Below are 26,679 nucleotides of genomic sequence, written 5' to 3' on the forward strand. Positions count from 1 at the left end.
TCGAGTCGCCTGAGTCACACGATTCTGACAGTCGAATGAAGTGACAAAAGTCACCAGGATGAACTCTCACCGTATTCTTGCAGTCGAATCACAGTGACAAAAGTCACTGTGGGGTGAGTTTTAGAGTCGATACGTATGAGACAAGTGACAGTAGAAATATGAAACGAAAAATCTTAGAGATCTCTAAACTTTCTGCTTTAGAAAATGTAAATGATGTATGGAAGTGGATTTTATTACTTTCTTTGAGCAGAAAAGCCGAAATTACATTTTTGTTAATTTTGTTTTTTGTTGCTAACTAAATCGAACTTTTCCGTTATATTTGTATTTGTTAGTAGTCAAGTTTGATTTATTTGTGCCTTTCTCATACTGAGAGGCTAACTTCTTAGTCTTGAAATCGACATCGGTGGGGCTAATAACAAGGAACAAATTGAAAGAAAGCGCAAAGATTTCAAGATTATGTAAATTTCATTGGGTTTGAATTAATAATGGATTTTTACTGCATCGGAATCCTGTACCCTTCCCACTGTTCCGCGCTCTAACCTACCGGTCACAACAGTTACCCCTCTCTGGATTCTAGCAGGAATGGCTTGCCCAAGTCTAGTATTGCTGCAACATATTTATTAACCCCATCATTCCATGTCACTGATCAGCTCGAGCATTTTCCATTAGTTCAACCATTTCCAGATCGTCAGCATCAACTTTGTCGATAAACACCACGACTGATTCCTGATTGACTCCGATTTGTTTGGCAAGTAGCAGATGTTCTCTCGTTTGCAGCATAACGCCATCGGTGGCAGCTCCATCCATATGAGCAGTTCCGGTACTTATGTTCTTGTTATAAACTGCATGTCCAGTTTATCAATTTTCACATCGAATTCCTGAAAACCATGCAAAAAAGATTAAAATCAATACGTTCTTGTAAATCCAAACTACTTACAGCTTGAATTCAAAACAGTTTTCTTCAAAATTGGTGTTCTTGAAGATTTGTCCCAAGTAAATATTACTGTTCCATTTTTTTGCTTTGACGTTTGGGAAAATGAATCGTTTGTCACTTTAGGTTCATCATCTCACTCACCATGGAATGAATCTGTCACGTCACCCGAGTCGACTCGTAGAATAGGGTGACTACAGTCATGTGACAGCGAGGTGAGATTTGTCGAGTCACCTCACCCGACTCGCAGAATAAGGGCCATTCACATCCCGATAAAAAAACACAGAATTACGAATGAAACCACCAGCACATTCCATTATCATACATAACGTGACTTCCTTCTTTTTTTAACTGGATCCGTATCATTTCAGGTAACAACAGAATGTGCTCTCCACAGCACGAACAGCAGCAGCTATCAACAAGATTTTCTTCCTTTAGTACCGTCCTGATACGGCCGTTCATGTGCTGTTGCCGTAACTGTTGAATTAACTTACTTGTTTTCCGCCGGTCTCGCCACGTAGGCAGGTAATTTGTTTCGAACTCGACTACCGACCAACGAACCAACAAAATCTCTCCGAGTCGATCTTATTCATTCGCGTTCCGAACTCACATACCACCAATGGGCAGTGCAACCGCCGCCCCTATGTGACGAGTCAGTTAAACCCCCTCTCACCCAGCAGAGGGAGTTGGCAGAAGACGGTAAGATCGGTAACCAACCGGGCAGCAATAATCGATTTACTTTCGACTCATGCAATTTATTATTAATTTTCTGATAATTTGTGAACTGACTGAAGCTGAAACATTTCATAAGGATTGTTGCGCGTCTGGTCGATTGTTGAAAAACCTGCGATACAGAAAGGGCGGAGGCGTGGGTCCTTAATGCAACCCACATTTCTGGTTGGAACGAGTATTGCCCTACTAGACGGAATAGTAGATTGGACAAATTTGCACAAAGAAAGCTCGAATTGAGGACGGAGAATACACCCGGACGACAATGGCAGAAAAAAATTTCTAGATGGGATAACTTTTTGTCATTGAAATTGATTTATTTTGAATGATTGAAAAATTACGCTTAAAGTAAGGGTTTGCTGTGGTTAGAACTAACTAACAATTCATTTCATATGTTTTGTATTTAGTCGTAGTTTGCAGTGAGTTTGTTTGCGATCTCGAAATGTCCACCTGTTTTTTTTTTGTCTTAGATATAAAAAATGTGTTTATATTAGTTCTCTCTCATATAACCGCACATAATAAGTTACAAAATGTAAACCAAATTTCATTACAAGAACGCATATAAAATTCTTCTACTGATAACTGTGCTCTAGACGTGCAATATTTGTATTTTTTTGGTATCAACTAAATTCTTTTAAGTGTGTTTGCAAAAGTTTAACTTTCATACTGACTAATGAAAATTTATTATAAAAACAATATCAATATCACCGAAAATATTTGTTCTACGATTAGGGGGTGTTGTATCTGTACACAGTGTTTCTTACAACTAATTTGAGCTTAATGTTAAGATTTAAGTAAATTTACGCTTAAAACTATTCAGTGAGCCTGGTCAATGGTTATGCACTTGATGTTAGATTAATTTGCTAATAGTGAGCTTAGATTTGAATAGTCTACAGCATATTGGGTCCTTAAATATGTACAAATCATAGATTAATAGTAGGACCGCTAATGGGGATTGATATTTTTGGTTTGGTCCATTCAACAGCTCGATTTACACTCACTCACACAAATTTGCATACTTCGGTCCTTACAGAAACAAAACATTTTCTTATGTTGAAACTTCTATCGTCCCGTTATTGTTCATCGGTTCCTTGTCCGAGACAATGTTGATAATATCGCTTTCCACATCACTGGATCCATCCTCCATTTCCGGTTCAACGCTCGTCACATCGATCGGAGTGTACAGATGTCCTGCGTAATGGTGTGACCCAGCCGCACCTGCGTATGTCACTTTGCCCATAAACGAACGGATTTCATCGAAGCACGTATCCTCCCGCTCAGCCTCGTTGGACGAGGGCGAATCTCCTAGCCCAATGCCGAGCCCTGCTGCATCAGCATCGTGCTTTTTCAGATGCCGATCGAGATTCGTCTGCTGACCGAAACAGCGCTCGCACAGATGACACTTGAACGGGCGTTCTTTGTTGTGTATATTACGCACATGACGCTGCAAATTACTAGAGATACTAAATGACCGTTCACAGTACCGACATTTGTAGGGCTGCTCACCGGTATGAGTGCGCAGGTGCCGGGTTAGGTTAGCCGAGCGAGGAAAAATTTTGCCGCAGTATTTGCACGAGTAACGGTCCTTGACCTTGCCACTACCGGTCAGCCCGCCGGCAGCCATTATGGCCTCGTGAAATGGTTTCGGTGGAAAGGCAGCACTTCGCTTCAATAACTCAAAATTCGGTCCAAGGGATCCCAGAAAATTGAATGGTGGCCGCTGAAAGTTCGGGATCCCCGGCCGGTACATAGCCTCCAGTAGCATCGGATAAATGGGCCTTGGGTAGGAGATCTGCTGAGCGCCCGGCGACGAAGGAGACGTTGACGGACGCGGTGACAGTGACGGCGATGGACTCGGTGCGGTCATGTGCGGCGAAACGGCGGTTTTCGGAGGTGTACTCACTGGAACCGGCTCCGGAGTAGGCGCTGGTGGTGTTGGTGACAGTGTTGCTACCTCCGCGGTAGGTGGACTGTGCGTAAGTTTCCGTTTCTTTGCAACGCTCAAATCGAGCGGTTGTTCCGTTGATGATTCTTTGGTGAACTGGAAAACAAAAGACGAAGTTTAATTAGTCAAACTGTTCAACGATCGGAAATCGATGGGTCAATGTTATGCAGTGGAGATAATTCTGATCTTGACATTGTAGACAGTGATTATAATTATTAGTCCTCATCTTGGATTTCGAAAAGGCTTCAAAATACCCATATGTAAGGGTTTTCAATGAACATCAGTATACCGGAAGTCGCCCTCTTGGAATCCGAAACGACCCAAAACATCGTTTTTCGGCACCTACACATCAAAACCGTATCTAAAATTTCCATATGTAAGAGTTTTCAAGGAACATCTGTAAACCAGAAGTCGCCATCTTGTATTTCGGAACGATCCCAAACATTCCTTTTCGGCTCGTACTCACCAAACCCATTCCGAAAATGTGACAATGTTTTAAAACATTCACTGCAAAAACTTTTTTGCGAAGTAAATTCCAATCAACGTAAACTTATTTCACGAAGCAAATTCCAAAAAACTTCAAATTACTTCAAATAACATAGAATGATTCATAGGATCGGAAAATGGGTTTCTCATGAGCTGAATGATAGACAGCAAGAAAAACGAAAATCGGTTAGTGAAATGTTGCTTTCTGCCTGAAACAAAGAGTTCTCTGCACCGGATCGTGACGAAAGATGAGAAAAGGATTTATTTCAGCGCAGAAAAAAATGGGTCGAACTAAAACAACTTTCGCCATTAACTGGAAAACTAAACCGCTTCGTAAAGGGAAAGATACAATGACAGATTTTTATATTTTGTTGCTATTTTCTCATGCAGACTTTATTAACTAAATAATGTTAATTTCTACCATTGAAAGGTTTGGTTTTAATAATGAAATTTGTTTGCAAATGGTTTTCAAATCACTTCTACTCGGGTACTCGGGTAAAATGACCAGGATGCTCCACAAAAATTAGGAAAATAATTTTGCAGTACGACAAAGCCCGTATGCACAGCGGATGCGGCCCGTTTGGCATAAGGTCATTTGAAATAATACCGTTTGGCATAACGATTATTTGGCATAATGGTCTTTTGGCATAATGATCATTTGGCATAATGCCATTTGTCATAATAATAATTGGATTTTTAAATTTTCGTTTGCGTTTCGATCGAGTTATGTTGTGCAAGAAAAACTCGATCGAAATATGTGAATTTTATATTCGCTCCAAATATTTCTATAATATCAGGTGAAATAGCATTATTACATATTTTTTTATATTTAGAGCACACAATCATCTTATACAAGCAACTCACTTAGTGCTAGCACAATATTCTGTTCGTCATAGATGATTCAGGTCGAGACAGCCGAGGGCCGCGAGTGCGCCGGCGCCCCCGCATAAATCACCTCTATCTAGTTGTGGGTGTTTGCCCGGATTACCCAAAGCTAGAAGCTATCCCTTAGTTAAGTCCGAACGAGCGGCAGCGAGGTCGGACAGCAGGTCATTAAAAACGATGAGGCGTAGCCGCATTAGACCTTTCGAAATTGCAGTAAATTAGAACAATTTCTATTAAGCAGCATCTTCATCTGTTATGCCAAATGACTGTTATGCCAAATGACCATTATGCCAAATAACCATTATGCCAAATAACCATTATGCCAAATAACCATTATGCCAAATAACCATTATGCCAAATGTCGTTATGCCAAACGGTATTATGCCAAACATGGTAGCCCCCGCACAGCTATAGCAGTGAACAATTTCTGAACTCAAATGGAAACTTTTACCCTACCCGCCACACTTCCCCGACATATCCCCATCCTACTATCATTTGTTTTTGTCGATGTCTCACGCATTTACTGAGCAGCAGTTTACTAATTATGAAGATGTGGAATAATGGCTTCACAACTAGATCGCTTCAAAAAAAAGAAACAGATCTTTCGATGTAGTATTAATTTGAAGGTAACTTCTTTTAATAAAGTACCTTGAAACTATTACCTCCATTCAACATGTGATTCCATAAAGTAAAATCTTGCATTTTTAACTGGCACATCAGGTATAAATTATTTTCTTATTGCTGTTCACACTCCCACGTAGCAAACATTGTTCTAGTACTGAATTTATCAACTCTTCTCGTAACGATTATGCGATTATGCGCACTTTTCTTGTATGATGTGCAACAAGTTTCTTGTTTCATATGTTTCACAACAGTAATATTCGCTAAGTGGAAACTGGAATTGAAACTGCTCAAATGATCTTGTCGTACAATCAGTTGAAAAACCGGATGTGGAACTTAATTCATTCATGTTTTTGAGTTGGTTTCACAAGCAGTAATATGAATGAATTTTACATCCCCTACAAAAACGTGTTGAACCAATTGGCTAACATATCTAACAAAAATTAACCGATCTGAAGTGATTGTGAAACATGCCAATAATAACAAGCTTTAATTTCTACTTGGGCTGCTTACATGTTTATTTTGATCTGTACAAGACATTTGATATAATACTTGGTTACGCTGGTAGATCTGAAAACAACTAGCGTTTGATAGTTTTTAGATGAACTGGCACATCCTCATAATTTGAAACAATGATCCCATTAAATAAATATGATACCACGAGCATGAATCATAAACAAGATACTCGTTTATGTCAGCGGTTACGTTGGTAGTTCTCAAGGCATATATTCTAGGAAGTTTTTGGATGATTCAGAACTTCCATAGATCTCATCACAGTATGTCAATTTGCTACATACTACATGAATAACTGATCGTGTCAGATGATTTCTAGTATTCATTATGGAAAAAGACGAGTCTCGTGTAACTTGCGGTATGGATTGGTCCACCATTCCCCGTATTCCCCAGATCTGGCCCCAGCGAATATTATCTAAACCTGAAAAGGTTTCTCCAGGAGAGGAAAATTTCATCGACTGCTGAGGTCTTTACAGAAAAAGAAGCCTAAAGACTGTCCCAGAAAGTATGGACGCAACCAAAAACCGTTGCCATTTCGCAATGGTTCAGAATCTGTCAATTTTTATGGCTGCGTCCTGTTGTTTATACTCTTCTCTAACCACTTGTGCAGTTGTTTATTCGTTTTCATTAGTTTGTTTCACAATGCGTGGACTTTCAGCAGAACAACGTCGAAAAATTGTGTACAAATGGTGAACAGAACGCGGACTGTCACTGAGAAAGATAGCAAAAATGGAAGGAGTAAGTGAAAAAGCCGTGCGAAATGCAATCAGAAAGTTCGGTGAGAATAACAGAAAACGGGTCGAAAAAAGTTCCTGCTAACCCTCAGTTGGATAAACGTATACTGAAGCCGTTCGAGCAAAAGAAAGAGTTTTCAGTTCGGGATGTGGCCAAAAAAGTGGGCACTTCGAAGTCAAATGTTCTTCGTGCTAAAGAACGTTTGAATCTTCGAGCCTATAAGAAGCAGAAACAACCAAAACGTAGTCCGAAATTAGAAGCATCGATCAGGCCGAGGGTTCGAAAGCTGTACAATACGATTCTTGCTGGAAATATGAACTGCATAATCATGGACGACGAAACCTGCGTGAAACTCGATTACAAATCCTTGCCGGGACCACAATATTATACGGTGCGAGAAAGGCAAGTGTTGAACCAGTCCGAAACATCGATTGAAGTCGAAAAATTTGGTAAGAAAGCTATGGTCTGGCAAGCAATTTGTAGCTGCGGTAAGATTTCGAAACCCTTCATCACCACTGCTTCAATGAACAGCGAAATATACTTCAAGGAATGTTTACAAAAACGACTTCTACACATGATTCGAAGCCACAAGGATCCTGTTGTTTTCTGGCCAGATCTTGCTTCTTGCCACTACTCGAAATCAACGGTAGAATGGTATACTACCAAAAATGTCATTTTCGTCCCAAAAGACATGAATCCAAATGTCCCAGAAAGTATGGACTGAAACCAAATTACCCACAACTTCGACCAATTGAAGAATTTTGGGCATTAACAAAGGCACATCTAAGGAAACATGTCTCGGCAGCCGAAACCATTCAACAGTTCGAAAAAGATTGGAAAAAGTGTTGAAATTTGTCGCCAAGAAGTCTGTACGGAATTTAATGAGGAACGTTCGCAAGAAGGTGCGCCAGCTAGTCTACAATGGCTAAGTAGCAAATGTTGTGAATAATATTCTGTTGTTGTAGTCTAATATTATCAGTATATCGAATAAAATTTGAATATCTAACACTTGTGAATTACTTACAGCGAAATCAAAGTGCGTCCATACTTTCTGGGACAGTCTCTATTTTGAAGGCCTTAACAACTTTTTTTAAATTTCAAAATACTAGCTAGTTTCTATGAAACCCAATAATTTGGTAATGTACATCCCGCATTCTATAGTAGGAATGTAGTTATGATTGTAAACAGCGCTTCGTTATCATCTGAGACAATTTTAATTGGACGTGATGAGCATTGCACTGATACTTTCTGCATCTTAGAGGTTACTAGGTAGGAATTCATAGAGAGAAAAATATTTCACATATTCCTAACAAAAGGGATCCACGATTTGACAAAAATAGGTGGTGTCTTGCCACATTCAGAGTTTGTCAATTGGCAGAATTTTTCAGTCTTGTCTTCTAGAAACATTTCCGAGCAACACCGCGTAATTCAGCTAGTAGATAAATCCGGAATATAGATAAGTTTTTGCAATGACTGAGCGGAAACATATATTGGACAAGCCAAATAAATGAAAAACTAACAGAAAAGATGATTTATTGGAAAAAGATACGCTCAGAGACAGGACTCGAACCTGTGTTCTTATGCATTCCGTGCTTACGCGCTACCATTTCGCCACTCTGAAACTTGTTTTAGTCACTCTAAAATGTCAGTCAGACACAGTAGAACGTACATCGAACATGGTCTACATCCTGGCCGTCACCCGACCGATACCTTCTATCCAAACATCTTCTCTGTCCATCAAACACTAGTCTTCTCGCTTCATACCTATTTTTCTCCGATCAAGCATAGAGTAGGAGAGTGTATTTATATAATCGCTTGTCACCTTCTTTAATATAAATGTTTTTTTTTTCAGGCGCAATTATTAACAATGCTCATCAACTTACCTCAACAGGCACCTCCGCATCGCTTCCCTGCTCGTCGTTCCATCGTCGCTCCTCGTCACCGTCGTCCTCATCGTCACCGTCGTCATCGTCAGCGTCGTCTTCCTCTTTTACCACATCGATCGAGCGTTTCCGTGACGACAATGTACGACGCTCTGGGGTGATGTCCGTTAGCTTGTCGACCGCAGCCATCGCCGAGTGCATCGAGAAGTCCTTCACACGGATCGATCCAGCCGACGGAAGCTCATCTTCGGAGCTGTGAGCATCTGCGCTACGCCAGGGAAGACTGCTGTCTAGCGAACCGTTTTCACGGCTACAATTCAGAACCGGCTCTGCTTTGATGTGATTGTTGTTATTGTTGTTGTTGAAAGCGGCCAACGCGGAACTTGTGGTGGTACTGGCTGCGGCAGCACCCGTCTGAATCGGCGTAGATGTCATCGATGGGATGGAGTTGAAATTAACCGGAATGGGTCGTGCCGGAGAAGGTCGCATATGATTGGTGGCTTCTTCCGCTGTTGGCGGAGAAATTTTCATCGCTTGCTGACCGTATTGCGCCATCAAATTCAGATGGCGTGGAGAGGGTGTTTTGCGATCCATTTCCATCGGGCTGGGATTTGGTTTCGGAAAGAACGACAGCGGAAACTGTGATGCTTGTGCAGGATTCGGAGGGAAAATACCCGGCATTCCGGGGTACGGTCGAAAGCCGGGTGGGAAGAATGGATTCCCGGAGAACATGAGGAACGGATTGGGTGGTGTGGCCATGTTGTGCGGTAGATTCGGAACGCCAGATGTTTGCTGCTGAGCGGCTGCCGTGGATGGATGCAGCGGTCCTCCGTTGACGGATGTCGAATCACAGAATCGCTTATGCTTGGAGAGAGCCGATACGGTGCTGAAACTTTGGCCGCACTTGTTACACTTGATCTGAACGCGACAGTCGGCATGCATTCGTCGGTGCCGACAGAGGTTCGAGAATTGCGTGTACGCCTTGAAGCAAAACTCACACTGAAACGGCTTGACCGAGGAGTGTATGTGCGTGTGCTGCTTGAGTCCGGAACTGGTCGCAAAGGTTTTACCGCACTCGGGGCAGGCGTGACTGCGGGCACCCACGTGATGGGTACGAATGTGTCGCTGAAGGTTCGATGGATCGGTGAAGACCTGTGGAAGAGAAAAAATAAATAAATATATAAAAAGATGCGATCGTTGTAATTGATATTTCATTCAGTCAAACGGGGTCTTGCACTGTCATTGCACACAAAAGGTAAGCAAATACCGATCGACTCCGTCAGATAACTGCCAATTTGAAAGACGCTTTTGTGCGACGAGCTCAATATAATTATTTTGAAAAGTTGAGATGATGTACAAAGGTTTCACAAAATTGTCAATTCTGTTACCTTCACTCGGCACAGACTGGCTGTAGGTGCAATACTGGGGACTGTTCTCTTTTCAGCTCATTGTGGCACGCGAGATCGAATCGTGGCAGAAAATTGAAGATCAGTGAATAAACAAACAGAACTGGAATCCATCGACATCGGTATGGAATAATGAGAGTGAAAATTGAAGGCAATCGCCGGTATGAAAAGCAAATAAAAATGAGGTAATCAACGATGAGGGGGTGCGCGCGAGCACGATTGAATCCGGAGCGACTGGTGATTGGTGCCTACCAAGAAAGGAAGGATTTCTCCTTGGAGGCGCGTGACCCGAGAGCAGACGAGGGCGCGCACGTGATTGAGCTGATCCAGTTTCGACATTCCGAGACGGCAGATGGCGCGGCTTGATCTTATGCAATCACGGTTATACCATAGAGTCCCACATTGGCGGATTGCTTTCGCGCCGCAAGTCTCCAATTTAGATCCTCGGTGATTTTGCCTAACTGGGTGAGGTCTAGTAAACGCTGTGCATTAATTATAATTAATGATAGTTGCGAAGCGCGCAGCGAAGGACGACGATAATGTTGGGCGGGAAAAGGCTTCATTGCCTAAAACAATAAAATGTGGCGAAACCGGTAGCTTTGGGTGGAGAATGAAAAAAAAAAGAATAACAGATTGCCGGTTTTGACCACCTACTGATTCTGTGTCTGTTTGAGACTACAGGGTGAATCATGATTTGGAATAAATTTATAATTTTGATCCAGCCTCATGGGGGAATCGAACTGTGAACCAAAGCGCTGTAGAATAAAGCAGTAGTGTGTTTTTTTTTGTCCATGGTTTAGATCTCTTGTGGACACCACGACCCACGGGGGCATGCTTCCATTATCGATTTCCTTCTGACTGCCACCGCGAGCTGCTTCACAATCGCTCCGGTTGCTTTTGGTGTGGTCAATTGAGTCGATTCTATTGAAATGATAGCGCTTCGAGGCCTCCTTGTAAGGGAAATCGTGTGGACCCAGCGATGTATCTAGTCGCTGTCGAGAGGAAAATTAATGTATGCAAAATCGGAATAGAGGACGTAGGACCCCGATCCAATCACTGACCAGCTCCCGGTGCACTTAATCAGGGCAAATTCAATTGTGTTTGGAAGTGTTTTATTAGGAATGGTAGCTTCCGCATCCATTACCAAAACATTGCCAACCATTCGGACGCTCTAACAAGCCGGCACCGTTCTAATTATCCAACTTATGTAACCTGGGCAAAAACTGATTAAGACATGTCACAATCTCCGCGGTCAGATCAGCGCCAGTTTCAGAAGTATGAACACATATCTATCTCCGGCTCCGATATCTATTTGCTGTCAGATCTGTCTGAGAAAAGGAAAGTGACAGCCGCGGACTCTGCGACTAACAAACAACTAGCGAAACCGTCAAGACAAACCTTCTGATTGGATTGTTGGCCGATCGGAGATTTCACAACCCCACACCCCGGTCAGGTTCAGTCAGCGGTACTTTGATACACATCCGCAAATTCGAGGAACCTTGCAGAACCAAGCCAAGTAGTTGTGTTCGTGGCGCACAGAGTCTCGTTGTGAGCGTTTTATAAATTACTTACTTTGATCTTTGATTTTCTACGCAGAGTACCCACAACAACAGGACGTGTGCGATTTGGTACGCAGTACGCTGAATAGCCGGTATCTTAAAACTGAGCACTATCAGAGACTGTTAGCAAAGACCGAACGCTTCGGCTATTCTGTCTGTTAGACAATATTTTCTTATGCCAGCCAAAACGTTTGATTCAAGTAGAGTATGCTTGATTGTTCAATTTGTACTATTATGTGACAATGGCTACTTCATTTGAACTGCTATGCACTGATAAATCGAAGCCGAAACGGGAGGAAAAAATTAAACAATTGAGCGCGATTTGCGCGAAACGTATACGTTCTGAAACAAAACCCTTAAATGCTCGCAAGCGGATAGCAAAATTGATTCATTCAGTGTCAACTTCGAAATATTGTCCAGAATCGTTCGCTAAATTGCGTAACTTCGAGGGTGCTCTCGCACCTCAATTATGAAGAAAAAAACGATACAATTGATGCGATTACTTTGAGATTAATAAAAAACCAAAGTGCAAATCGTTCTAACGCTGGTAACAATTACAATAAAAATGGTGGCACAATAAACAAATAGAACAAATGGAGTTTAATTGATAAAATACCAATTGTGAAACGAGCACGGCTGTGATCCGATCCGTGCGGGGGAGGTTAATTCGACTCAAATCCGTATAATTTGATAGCAATCAATAACTCCACTGGGCGGCCCCAGCGCACGGAACGCGCTTGAATCGGAGAGCCGAATGCCGAAAGCCGATCGGACAGCGCTGATCTGATAATTGTAAAGACATAATTCTATGAACGCGTGTATGTATTGTTAATGTATGATCGTGGTTTGGGCGGAACGATGTTGCAATTGCTGCTATAATACAGTCGACGCAGAAATTGATATGATCAACGAAAGAGCGACCACAGCGGCGATGGTTTCGAAACAAATGGTTTCACGAATCATGGCAATCTGAAGCCAGCAGAATCGTAATGCGAGTGATCACTGTAATTCAAATCGAAAGAGTATTTTTGATTGTTTTGTTAAAAGAATGACAGTGTACCCAGTCAGCCATTATCGATTACGTAAACTGGGAGCCCGGTTTGTCCCGGTGTGAAATCCTCAATAATCAGCAAGGAATTTCATGTGTCAGTGAATTAGTCTGCTTCACAGTTTTTGTTAGTAGACGATCAGACAAACTTACTTTGGCTATACTGGATCTAGTTTCGGTTTACAAATTCAATTTCTCGATTTACAAAGTGGAAAACAATGTACTAGAAATTGGCAATAAAGGTTAAAGTTTATTTATGTTTTCCTATTTTATATTGTTGATCTATACTACGGCTTGACAATTCGAACACTCGTCATAGTGAAATCCCGGAACCGGAAGTCAGATCCGGACAAAATTCAGGTATTTCGTAAATAACAGTAAGACCTTTCATTTGAATCTAAGTTCAAGAAAATTGGTTAAGCCATCTAATTTAAATTTGAAAGTGTCTACGGGACAAGAGTTGCTTTTATTGAGGCCTTAGTTTGTTAAAACCGGGTCAACCATCTCGGAGAAAAGTGAGTGCATATTTTGTCCTATACACCACAGAATTATTTACTCAGTTTGTCAACCTGAATCGTATGGACCTTGGTTCAAAAGTCGATTTTTACAGTGTATGCGATGCAATGCTTTTTCTTATGAAAAAGGCAAAAACTGTACATTGCATAGAAGCAGTACAGTTTGATCGGACGTAAACTAGCAAAATCTACAACTCAAAATAACCTGTTGTTCTGCAACCGGAAGTAACCGTAAAGCTTGCTTCATTTAGAATTGGAACAAACTTCTGCTCATACTGTGCCGCTCCAGGTGGACGGATTTGGAAGTTCTTGGCGCCCACGTGTCGGGAATTTTGTCAACTTCACGTATGATTTTTGACATTCCGCAAATCGACTGTACTTTGTAAATAATCAACATGGAAGCCGAAAGAAGGGAAAAAATTGTGCACAGTTATTTGGAAAATCCATTGTGGTCTGCATCTAGGCTAGCTAAACAGCTGAAATTGCCAGAAATACCGTATGGCGCGTTATCAAACGGTATAAGGGAACATTGACGACGATCCGGGAGCCTCAAGCCAATCGTCCGAGTTTAACTGTCGACCGGAAACTGCGTGGTAAGATTTTGAAGACGATTAAGAGGAATCCTAATCTGTCGGACCAGAAAATTCGGTGCTGCCCATAGTACCGTGAGGAGAACTCGACTCCGGAAAGGAATCAAGTCGTATCGAGCTAGCAAACAGCCAAATTGGACCATAAAACAGAATAGTTCGTGCTCGGAAACTATATAACCAGGTGCTGACCAAGTTCGACGGGTGTCTTCTGATGGACGATGAAACCTATGTCAAGGCTGACTTCGGGACAAATCCCAGGTCAAAAATTTTACTTTGCAACGGCTCGGGGGGATGTTCCAGCCAAATTTAAATTTGTTTTTGCCAACAAATTTGCAAGAAAATTTATGATTTGGCAGGGTATTTGCAGCTGTGGCAAAAAAACGAAAGTTTTCGTTACAAATAAGACAATGACATCGGAACTCTACCAAAAAGAGTGTCTCCAAAAACGAATTTTGCCAATCATTCGATCCCACGACCATCCCGTAATGTTTTGGCCAGATTTGGCAAGCTGTCATTACAGCAAAGTCGTTCAAAAATGGTATGCAGAGAAAGGGGTCCAGTTTGTTCCGAAAAAACTAAACCCACCGAACTGCCTCCAGTTCCGCCCTATTGAGAAATACTGGGCCATCATGTAGAGGAGACTCAAGGCAAAGGGAAAGGTTGTCAAAGACATCAATCAGATGACGACCTGCTGGAATAAGATAGCTAAAACGATGGACGAAGGAGGTGTGCGCCGCCTAATGAGCCGTGTTACAGGAAAAATTCGAGAATTCCTTCGAAACCGTGACGAATAATTTTATCCGTATTTTTTCTTAAATGTATGAAGAAAACGCTACATTTGTATAAAAAAAGATCTTGAAATCAATAATAAATAACTGAAATACAGGCAATTGTCTTTCATTTGAACCTAAGCTTGTGAAAATCGGTCAAGCCATCTTGGAGAAAAGATATTCTTTAGGTAGTTTTGACCACCAATCCGGATCCGAATCGGGATTCCGAGCACCAGTATAGTTAAAGTTATTTCGTATGGCATACAAATTGGATCAGTTTTAAGCCAGATTTAAAAATAATTTTTCTTTATTTTGCTTCACCGCAATTTGAATGTAGATGAAATTCCGATTTTTTTCGATTATACAGGTTTTTACCTTAAGGTTAATGACTCTTCGGTCCCGAAAAACTTTCTGACCCAATGTGCGGGATTGGGAATCAAATCTATACCCGTCCCCAAATTCAGAAGTTTTGTGCAGGATCATAAGACCATTTGAGCCTAAAGTTGTGAAAATCGGCTACGCCATCTCTGAGGAAAATGAGTAAGTAATTTGAGATGGAAATTTTCTCACTAATCAACCTGTAATTCCGGAACCAAGAGTCGGATCAATATAAAACTCAGTAGTTTTCTACTGCATCTTAAGGCCTTTCGATTGAATCTAAGTTTGTGAGAACAGATGCACAGACATTTTGCGTAGTCGACGACTACGTCGAATCGCATCAAAAGTTGATTTTCACGATGATAGTATAAGAAACGTAAGAAGCCACACTAAATGCACATTAAATTTACATCCAATATTGATATTAACATATCAAAGTTCGCTACAATTATTTCACATCCGGAAAATTTAGTTAAAATATTTAATACTTTAAGAACTATCCAAGCAAATTTGCAACAAGTTCTGTTTAATATTTTTATGATTTGAATGATTCTTATGATTAAATCAGCTATGTTTTTTAAAACACATGGAAATGTAGTAAATTTCGAACACTATTTCTTGCTATTTTCATAAAATTCTTATTCAACATTTTTCAAAAATTGTTAATATCCGCTAATTAACCCTAAAGCGCTAAACTATCATCATTTTTGTTCACTATTATCTTCTCTTCTTATAAAATTAACATTTTATAAGTTCGAAAATGTATAGATCGAGAAATTTACGATTACGACTAATCTTCTTTTCGGTAACAATATTCAAGAGTTTTTTTTTCAAAAATTGCTCATATCTGATTATTGAAAACCCTATGCACCTTTGAAAATGCCTTAATATAGTAATTGTCCACCAAAATTAACCTCCATTTAATTCTACCTAACTTTTTTTTTTTATTTTATGATTCACAAATTTGTGAATTCCCGCTAACTAACAACTCTATGCAACACAAAAATGCTGAAGCCTAACTATTTCTAACTACTTATTATTGACTTCAATGAAAAGACATTCGACATTTCATCAAACATTGCATATTCTCACTTTTTGACATCACTTCACTTCATCCAATTACTAATCGGACCATGTACAGTGGTCCGGATACACAGTTTAAGGGGCCAAAAATTTTCAAACAAAAAAATCATTTATCAGAAAACTCGCTGCAGAAAAGTTCAGCACTGATTTTTTGACAACGTGATTCTCACTGAAACTGATTTCACATGGAAAAAATTAGGTGAGAAAAGTTCAATAGCGAACATTTTTTCCAATGATATTCAAGAAAAAAGTTCTCACAATCAATATATCTGATATTATTCTTGAGCAGAAAATGTTGAGGAAATAAATTTTTATAGCTCATTTCATCTCAACCCTTTGCAGAATACATGATAAAAAAAAAATCGCCGATGAACAAAAAATAAACCTTTCTGAAAATGTTCAGTGTGCGTAGAGTGGTTTATAAGTGAATAATGCATTTGAAATTTATTCGGCACTACCGTGGTTGTGGTGGAGTAATATTATTAATAAAAGCAGCAGGTACTATGATTAACAATAATTATAATGATAATAAAAACATTAATAAAAATCATGTAATGCATTTGATTATAAAACATTAACCAATAACGATGATAAAATATTAACTTGAATAACGTACACAGAAGTAACAGGAGCGCAGGCTATCGCCACGTCAATTCAAACGCGCTATTCAAGCACTGCGCCTACTATGTGTTCGAGACATGCTGACAATGTTGCGCTCTTGTTACTTTTATAAATCAAATTCATGCTAAATAGTGTTTTATTCAGTTCAATCCAAAGAACGCAGTGTAATTAACCAGCAGGTATTAAAGCAGCCTTTCGTCGCTGTAACCACTATTTGGAATGTGGAAACAAATATTGTTGTTCATATTGAAGACCCAACGAGCTTAAAAAATAATAGAAAAACTTTCAATTCAAAAATAATTAAATCATTTCGGTCTCGATCTGAATCGTAGTGAAAATTCAGCATCGAAATATCATCGGAGACTCTTCTCCCTTTTGATTATTTCGTTAGCAATATTTCTATGGGTGAATTAAGTTTCGCTGAAACAAAAAATAACTTGTGAACTTTGAGGTTCAGAGCTTTTTTTTAGTAAATCTCTTGAACTGATTTTTTTACGAGTGATAACGAAATGAACTTTTTCTGATCATGGTTTTCCCAACACTAGTTGTGAGAGCAGAGTTCTGTTCCATCGAAGGTAAGTTTGAAGTTATTATATAATTAAAAATTATCGTTATAACCAACTCTGATCTATTGATCGATTGTAAGTAAAAAATTAAACCATTTAATAAACATATATTTAAATTCATTAAGTTGATCATTCAAGCCAATTTCCTTTTATCTAGCACTAAGTAAATGTTACTCAGAATTTGACAAACACAATCGTTACTAAAAAGTAAGTAAATCTAGCCTTACTATACAGTGATAATAGTTCTATTTTTAGCGAAAGTTTGAGAAATTGTACTAACTTTAGAGCGTGTTTAGGCGTCGATTGAATTGCTCGTTAGTGCCGGAGCAGGTGGGTTGAATTATTTTCCGTCAAAGGTAAATTAGATGTTGTTCAACGAAAAATTGTGAAAATGTTGCTCAAAATTAAACAAATACCATCCTTACTTCAAAGTGAGTAAATTAAAAATACTCAAAATCAAAAAGTACATGCAATAACCATAATTTAGTTATCATAACATTTTGTTGTGACGGATGAGATACTTTACCACACTGAAACATTATAATTACAGGGTTGTTACGAAAAATTTCAAAATTAAAACGCGCGAAATCCGCGCGAAGTCGAAAAAAAAAACGCGCGAAATCCGCGCGAAGTTGAAAACTAAAACGCGCGATATTTCAGCGAAGCGTTTACACCACTATTTTTGTGCAGGTAATGCTTACCGCAGAACTAACAGTGAAAATTAAATTGCTTACAGTTTTGTGATTTTGAAAGAAGTTAAACAGATTTCAGCAAAGACAATTATTTGCTTCGACATCTTCTTGCTCGGTAAGCTTGTCCTTCTCGGAAAGAATAATTTTAAGTTCGACCACATCATGATGATCTGATTTAATCTTTCTAATGACAGTTTCAATACAATTTATCGCTTCCTGTTTAGCTTTCGTTTTCTAAGGCAGCGCCTTTTCCTGTTGTCGGATTTTACTCTGAATGTCGTTCTTTTCCTCCTCATATTTTATTCTTTTATTTGGAGCATGGAAACGCCCACCGGAGTTAGTTTCTGTCAAACTTGCTCTCCGGCAGGCGTAAAACCTCGTCATCTCTTACATCAATAGATTACAATCATCCAAATGATACATTTCTTAAAATCTAGTGCTTCTACAGCAACTAAATCTAATGAGACAATAACATGAGGAACGATTTCCTGATAACATTACGTGATAAATGGAAGTATGGCTTTGAAAATAGTAAAATCTATGTGCTCTTTGAAATTTAACTTGGAATTCAGAAGAACACCCAGGTCCTTAACAGACGATGCGCGTTCGAGGACAGTTTATGAAATATTATAGCCGAACTTGAATACAAACTTTTTGCGACTAAAAGAGATGACGCAGCATTTTGAGGTATTTGAAACCATTTTGCTGATTTTACACCAATTAGTTAAATTATCTAAAAGTTCTTGTACGTACTCTGAGTCAGCTACAGATTTGATCATATGAAATATTTGAAGGTCATCGACGAACGATAGTTTCATACACTTGATCGAAAAATTTAGATCGTTGAGATATAGTAAAAATATAAACGGTCCAATGCGATTTCCTTGAGGAACTCCAGAGGTTACAGTAACTGGTGATGTTGTACAGTCTCTTATTTTCACTATCATTTCACGACCAGTTAGATATGATCGAAGCCAATTTAAATATGATCCATTTAATCCAAGTCTATTCAACTTGTAGTTCGTTATGTTATGATTGATTTTGTCGAACACAGCAGAGAAATCGGTGTTTATAAAATTACTTGTAGACGTGCTTGTAAAGAACATATGATTAAGGAAATTTAGGTTACTAAATTTGTGGAAGTTGAACGCTTTGGCATGAATCCATGCTGAGTCTCAGATATGCAACCAGAGCAACTATGTGTAATTAAATTCAGAATTATATTAATTTCAAACAACTTCGATACAGCGCAGAAAGCAGCAATTCCACGATGGTTAGATACTATACCCTTGTTACTTATTTTGTCGTCAATACGACTTACTTTACTACGGGGGGCCTTTTCTAAATTTACACTGAACAAGAATAGATAGAACTTAATCATGAATATCTCTTGTTGTACTAATCCCAACAACATTTTTTTCTTCATGCTATAGAAAATATCATATGATTAGCAAATTGTGATAAAATTTTCAGTAGCATTAAATAACCACAAATAACTCGAAATCATAGTTTTCTAAAATGTTTGGTATCAACGAGTATCAAAGTGAAAAACTCTTGAGGCTTGTTTGTTTTTCTCGTATTCGGACGACGGTTTTGATGCAGTTCTCGTGGTACCTCTCAGTAAATTATATATTTAATTAGTAAAGAACTTTTTGATACTTTTTCCATAGAAATTCTTGCTCTGGAAATTAAGAACCTTCCATTTCAGATATCAAAAAGTGTGAAGAGACACCATGTCAACTTTTGTAAACCGGAACACATGGAATTTCTTCCATATTTCAGAAGAAAAAAAAATCCAGAACGCAAAGAGCAATTGAAAATGTTGGATGGTGGAACCAACAAACTTTTAGAACAATTTCTTATCACCACGGATGGAATCCTGTCGGGTCCAGCACTAGATGAACGTTTTAACTTTTTCTTCTCCGCTTCTTATCTTGTCCAACTTCGCTTCGTACGCCTGTCGTGCAAATTTTGCTTTAAGAATGAGATTTTCATAACAAACAAAATTTGTGATAATATTATCGAAAAATAGCATTCCATTAATAAAGTTATTTGCATTATTGAATGTGTTTTCACTGAGACGATATCTTCCATCAGACATCAATATCTTTGAGTGCGAAAAGCTTCTTTCGATTTCCGCTTTAGAATGGGACAACGCAAGTACATATATCGAAATGTTTTTGTAATTCCTGGTAACAGCCTAGCTTAAATAGCGATATGTACCACTCGAGATTGGAGAGTATAAAATCGAAGTTTTGTCCACTAAAGGAAATATTTTCTAGAGCCGCATCCTCGTAAAATTTGGTTTTATCAAATTCACAATTTCGGTCAGTTTGACCTGCTGGCTCGATTGCTGAAACGTTCCCCATCTTTAATTTTTTGGGGTTTCGAAAAACTCACAAGCTTCAAAAATATGTAAGAAACCGTTTATTCTCGAACAAATACCTCACAAGTCTGAAATAATGTTACTTGCAATTCGCGCGAAATCCGCGCCATCGCATCAAAATCTGACCAAAAACCGCGCGAAATCCGCGAAAATCGCGAAATCCGCGAAAACCGCGAAATCCGCGCGACCGTAACAACCCTGTAATTATCTTTTTATTTAAACAGAACCGGACAATCCAAAAAGGTTTAGAAGCATGGTCTGTACCATTTTGTATGTTAAGTCAACGCCAGTACAAAACTTCATAACAAAATTCATGCTCAGTATGGAACATTTGATTCGTGCTTAAATTCAAAACACATGCTTCGTTACATTTAAAACGATTGAATATGCTGAAAACAATTCATACACCTTCCCTTTCATATACGTAACTTCCTATGTTTAATGAAGTTTCAAAAAGAAAACTTAATACACTAAGGTCTTTTTTTATGCGTTTTTTATACGACTTTTTTATGCGAAGTTTCAGAGTTATGCGATTTTTTATGCGAATTTTTTAGAGTTATGCGGTTTTTTTTATGCGGTACGTAAACTCGAATAAAAAAAGACTTCAGTGTACGCAGCCCTACATAAATCAGTTCAATGCGATCGATTGAATCATTAATCGCACATCCTCTGAATCGACCATTCCAGCTTGATAATCATCTGACGAGAATCAATCACGGCGGCATAGGTACAGTCGGTGGGATAATTCACACAGCACAGGGTAACTTACCTTCGGGCAATTTTCGCACGGATATCGTTTGACTTCGCCGTGTACGATGGCACGATGTCGCAGCAATGACGGTCGATAGCAGTACGCTCGTGGACAGAGCTCGCACCGGTAGGCGTTCTTCGGATAATGGTGCGAGATCACCAAGTGATCGTCGAGCCTGAAGATAGAGAGAGAGAGAGATAGAAATATAGATAGAAAAATCGGAAAAATAATAGAAACATTAACCCACACAAAGACAAACAAAAAAAAATAACGTAACACTACGGGGTGATAAATCACGAAAATGTAGAAATGCCAACCGCATCTATTGTGGGTGGCGTCATGCATAATTAAGAACAGAACCGCGCGAGGACCCCTTCAAACCACGATACCGAACGCGAAGCGACCTTTTCAATTGTAATCGACGCTTCATACGTCAACGGTGGGAGGGATTTCATTTGGTGTCGCACGACAAAAATAACATTGTAATCGAAACATAATTTTTATCCCATTACCGCCCCTGCGTAGATCGTATGTATGCAAATTACGTAACAGTTACGCCTATCTCTATCTCTCGGGAGAATAGACCTTTCCAATTCGATGAAGCTACAATTGACTATCTAATCAAGCAAAAGCAAGTGAAACTCTTTTACATATTCGACAATTACATATTTTGTGTTCGGGTTCATACCACGATGAACCCGGGATGGTACCTCATTACAACACCGAAAATTATTTATTTATTCACCAGTTTAATACTATCCAGCACGCGAACTGTGCTGCTAATGTATGTAAATGTGATGAGCTGACTACTCGAACCAATTTGTTTGTGTTATAATGATGATGTTTCCTTCACAATCTAACAAAAAGCCTGTCCACTTCTGAAAGCCCATCGTGTAGACAACAATACAGCAAAACGAAAAACAGATAACAAGTGCAGGATTCACAGCTGCTCAAGTTCCCATCATCTACGGCAATTACTGTGCCAGATCGTCATCGTGGATAAGCTTTTATCGACTATTACACGATGAATCAAGGGGTAAGCAATGGATAAACAAGTTCACCCGAATGATATACTGTCCGTGCAAAACTTTTCTCACAACCTTTACAATAATGTAACCTCCGAATGTCACTTTTAATCTGGTGTAATTTATGGTAAAGTAAGCCCCTATCACCCTTTTAGTCACGCATCGCACAGATTTGCGCTCGGTGAATCACGACTACGACGTGTGAGGTGTTGGTCACAACTTCCATTCACCACGCCTACATCCATGTGTGATTGGATAGGACTAACAATTAGTACAATTAATTATGGGCCGTATAGTTGTCGGTTCATCCGCAGGTTCTACCGCACCGGAGGGGGGGGGGGGGCTATTTCTATGCAGCAACCATGGCGATCGTGCTCTCCTTCCGGACTGTTGCCGAAGAATCACGCGTAACATTAGAATCACTAAAGCTGCACTCGGGAGGAGATTTATTAATATTTTAAATTATTCACGCCTCTAATCGTTCGTCTCCGAGCGGTGCGCGAGGGAAGGATCACGATCGTGTAGCAACACGGTACCGAGCAACCGACCGACCGACCGACCAACCAACTCTTGGCGACACACTCGTGCTCGCAAGTGCGATGAGTTATGTGACATTTTCATTAAATGCGATCAGCATCACCATCGTCACCGTCGCGTCGCCATCGTCGTCGTCGTCGTCGTTGTCGTCATCAGCTGCGGCCAGATTTTGCTGGCACCATGTACCGAGACCGGGCGTTTATGAACTACATTATGTGAATCAGGCCGCATAGATCACAGTGTGGGCGCAACAAAATCGCGACAACGATCGCCTAGACTTGAATTCGGAGAACAGACAGCTGACAACCCGGCAAGCCAACGGATGGTTGGTGATCATTTTTGTTTTATGATCGAAGGCGAATGCCCTCGCAAGAGCTCTCCAGGTGGATGAGGCGAAAAATTAGAATAATGACGGCGAGGTTGAAAATACATGTTTTATTCAGCGTTAGATCTACGATACCTCCAAAGAACTTGTTCGGACCGAGAGCGATTGAATCTTTGGGTATGTCATCCGAATTGTGTTTTTACTAGTTCAGTACAGAAAAAATGGTAATTTCAACATGGCACATGTCTTACTAACAAGTTTACGTTCAGCTACGGCACTATCACCGATCCGTGGAACAAACGTTTTCATCAATCATCGCTTTATCAAAATGGCCTCGAAAAGGAGTCCGGCTCGATTGCTTTCACCCAACGTCCTTTTGCGACACAAAGGAATCTTAAAACTCAATCCACGAATCCAACTTTCTCTCACCAAAACCGACAGCATCGACTGTAGTAAATGTGCTTCATAGGATTGACGCCTATTAGGCCTCCCGTGACCATATCGCAAAGATCGATCTCCTTTCGCTCTCGTTTCAAACGAAAATAATAGTGATCTGTGACTGGATCGCGATGCGTAACACATAACCGCCCGACATGCTTTTATCGTTCGTCACTGAGCTGTGTTCTCGGCTACAGTCATGAGCAACGACATACACTATCATTTAGACCGGAGCACATTCCAAAACGGAGCCGATCGCACGTCGTAAAAGCCGACTAATATCAATCATCGCAACATAACAAAATACACAGTCTCGGCCAGTAGCGACAGAGAGACCTTCGAAGGCAGGAAACAAAATGCCCTTTCGTTCCCGGTGCCTGGTACCATACACCATACACCATACGGACTGATTGAATCTCGCACTCTGCGGCGCTGTCCGAAATCAGAAGTCTGGCATCGGCTGCACCGGCACTGAGTGGCCCCAGCGAACAATATAGCAATCACTTTTGACATCTAAATCAAATTGGGTCCTCCCGTAGACCAGCATCTCCATTCAAGATAGGTTGGTACCAGCCGAAAAGAAAAATGACAGGGTGTGATTGCTTCCAAAGAGAAACTTGAATCCGCCTGGCGCTTTCCGGGACCATATCACAACCAACCCAGCACCACCGGTTAGCAGGTTTGATATTTCACCATATTCGGCAGCTAACGAAATGAGCTATCGTCTATATTCCAAACGATAGTTGCAAGCCGCAACCATATTGGGAAGCACCGTTCAGTTCAGTTCTGTTTAGTAAAAGCCTAGATTTAGGGACTTTAGGAATATTCACAGAAACGTTTTTATTAAATCATACTGATAAGACAGGAAACATGATTCATGATTTTGAACTTTCTTCTCCAAAAACAAGCATTCAGATACGAAAACATTCAAATGAGTTGAGTTCGTATTAGAGAAAATAATATTCATTCGACCTAGCTGTTCTTTTATTCTTTGTATAAGTGGTGCTATTCAATGTGTGAGGGAGGAAAAATGCTTCACTGTTCAAGCCCTCGTCCATTGGTTCGGCGTTACTGTAGTTGATGGAAGGCTGTCGCTGTTGTTTAAGGAATTGAACTTGTAAAGCACTACTAGTTCTATGTAATTAAAGTGAATATACGCCCTAAAGACCGAAATGCGTTTGCTCCTAAATCAAAACTTGAACTTGATGTAAGATTGAAAGTAAAAACACTTTTTCGCTTCCATTTGTTTATTAGGTTTACTCAATTCGAACTCCCTTATTTACATTGTTTCTGTCGTCCCGGCCGTGAGCGATTTAAAGATTGTCCCAGAAAGTATGGACGCACTTTGATTTCGCTGTAAATAATTCACAAGTGTTAGATATTCGAATTTTATTCGATGGTAGTATACCATTCTACCGTTGATTTCGAGTAGTGGCAAGAAGCAAGATCTAGCCAGAAGACAACATGATCCTTGTGGCTTCGAATCATGGGTAGAAGTCGTTTTTGTAAACATTCCTTGATGTATATTTCGCTGTTCATTGAAGCAGGGGAGATGAATAGTTTCGAAATCTTACCACAGCTACAAATTGCTTGTCAGACCATAGCTTTTTTGCCAAATTTTTCGACTTCAATCGATGTCTCGGTCTGGTTTAACACTTGCCCTTCTCGCACCGTATAATATTGTGGTCCCTAAAAGGATTTGTAATCGAGCTTCGCGTAGGTTTCGTCGTCCATGATTATGCAGTTCAAATTTCCAGCAAGAATCGTATTGTACAGCTTTCGAACCCTCGGCCTGATCGATGCATCTTGTTTCGGACTACGTTTTGGCTGTTTCTGCTTATTATAGGTTCGAAGATTTAAACGTTCTTTAGCACGAAGAACATTTGACTTCGAAGTGCCCACTTTTTTGGCCACATCCCGAAGTGAAACCTCCTTCTTTTGCTCGAACGCCTTCAGTATACATTTATCCAACTGAGGGTTAGCAGAACCTTTTTTTCGACCCGTTTTCGGTTTATCCTGATTGCATTTTGCACGGCTTTTTCACTTACTCCTTCCATTTTTGCTATCTTGCTCAGTGACAGTCCGCGTTCTGTGCACCATTTGTACACAATTTTGCGACGTTGTTCTGCTGAAAGTCCACGCATTTCGAAACAAACTAATGAAAACGAATAAACAACTGCACAAGTGGTTAGAGAAGAGTGTAAACAACAGTTGGTAGCCATAAAAATTGACAGACTCTGAACCATTGCTAAATTGCAGCGGTTTTTGGTTGCGTCCATACTTTCAGGGACATTTATGAAGCAAATTTTAAATTGGCGTAAAATGAAACGTATTCTCGCAAAAATATTACATATACTCTGAGTACATTTTAAGAGATTCTGCTCTATTCTTTCTCATAGTGATCTTATACCGCAGTTGAGCTTTTTAATCTCTTTTCGGTAATTTTTATTCGTTTAAATGACAAACATATTCTAGATTTAGGTGGCGATTGATTGCTAGGTTAACACTTCTCTAATAGAAATAAAGTAAAAATACATGAATCATTGAAGTCAACCTTTCATTGTTGTAAGGTCTAACTTTATTTTTGAATCCAAGCTTTCTTGATATCAAATTGTTTCGATTTTGACATTTTCATTTTGGTTTATTCTGTTGGTGTTTTGAGTTTACAACAGTTTGTTTATAATGTATGTTACCAAGTACAAAAAAAACTGAAACAAAATGTTTTTATATAGTCTTTGTCAATTAAATTTTGTTTGGGTTCCTAACAAATTACAAATTGTTATGGTGTTTTTATCTATCAAAAATTCTTCTCTGGAACACTAATTCACACCAATTACAGTTGTCTCTATTGCATTACCGTCTGCAAAGATAAACGTGTGTTTGTTCCGTTGATTCCTGTGTGTTGTCTACTCTGATCCACGGATATCGGCTCGGTTTAATTGAGCAAACCACAACAATGACGACGAGGGCGAAGGAGAGATCTCAATTACGAAAGTATGTCACACGCTTTAAACGAAACTGCCATCAAGCGTGGCCGCTGGAAAATCAATTCTCATTAGCTGACAAATCTCCGTGAAATTTGATTCCAGTAACATTTTTCCTCTAGTCAGGGGCGGCACCATATAGTTCGAGATGCCAGCCGGTACCGGCTACTAGCCGCCGAACAACCGGTTTCCATTCAATTAATTAATTAGCTAAACACGACAAATGGGAATGTTGAACTACCAAATGAAAAAAGAAGTGAATTAAAATATAGCTAGA

At 39.8% G+C, this 26,679-nt stretch overlaps 1 protein-coding gene across 5 annotated transcripts in view; it reads right to left on the minus strand.

Moving 5' to 3' along the window:
* Nucleotides 1–1,952: 1,952 nt before the first annotated feature.
* Nucleotides 1,953–26,679, minus strand: part of LOC131431468 (histone-lysine N-methyltransferase PRDM16-like) — a 235,088-nt gene continuing 210,361 nt past the window's right edge. For all 5 annotated transcript variants that reach the window (XM_058597196.1, XM_058597198.1, XM_058597194.1 and 2 more), the window contains 3 exons: nt 21,112–21,268; nt 8,729–9,880; nt 1,953–3,701 (listed from right to left, as the gene is read on the minus strand). In XM_058597196.1, coding sequence (XP_058453179.1) covers nt 2,709–3,701; nt 8,729–9,880; nt 21,112–21,268 — 2,302 coding nt within the window. In that variant the 3' untranslated portion in view covers nt 1,953–2,708. The remainder of the gene's footprint in view (nt 3,702–8,728; nt 9,881–21,111; nt 21,269–26,679) is intronic.

Source organism: Malaya genurostris, chromosome 2 (genome assembly GCF_030247185.1).
Source record: "Malaya genurostris strain Urasoe2022 chromosome 2, Malgen_1.1, whole genome shotgun sequence".
Taxonomy (NCBI): Eukaryota; Metazoa; Arthropoda; class Insecta; order Diptera; family Culicidae; genus Malaya; species Malaya genurostris.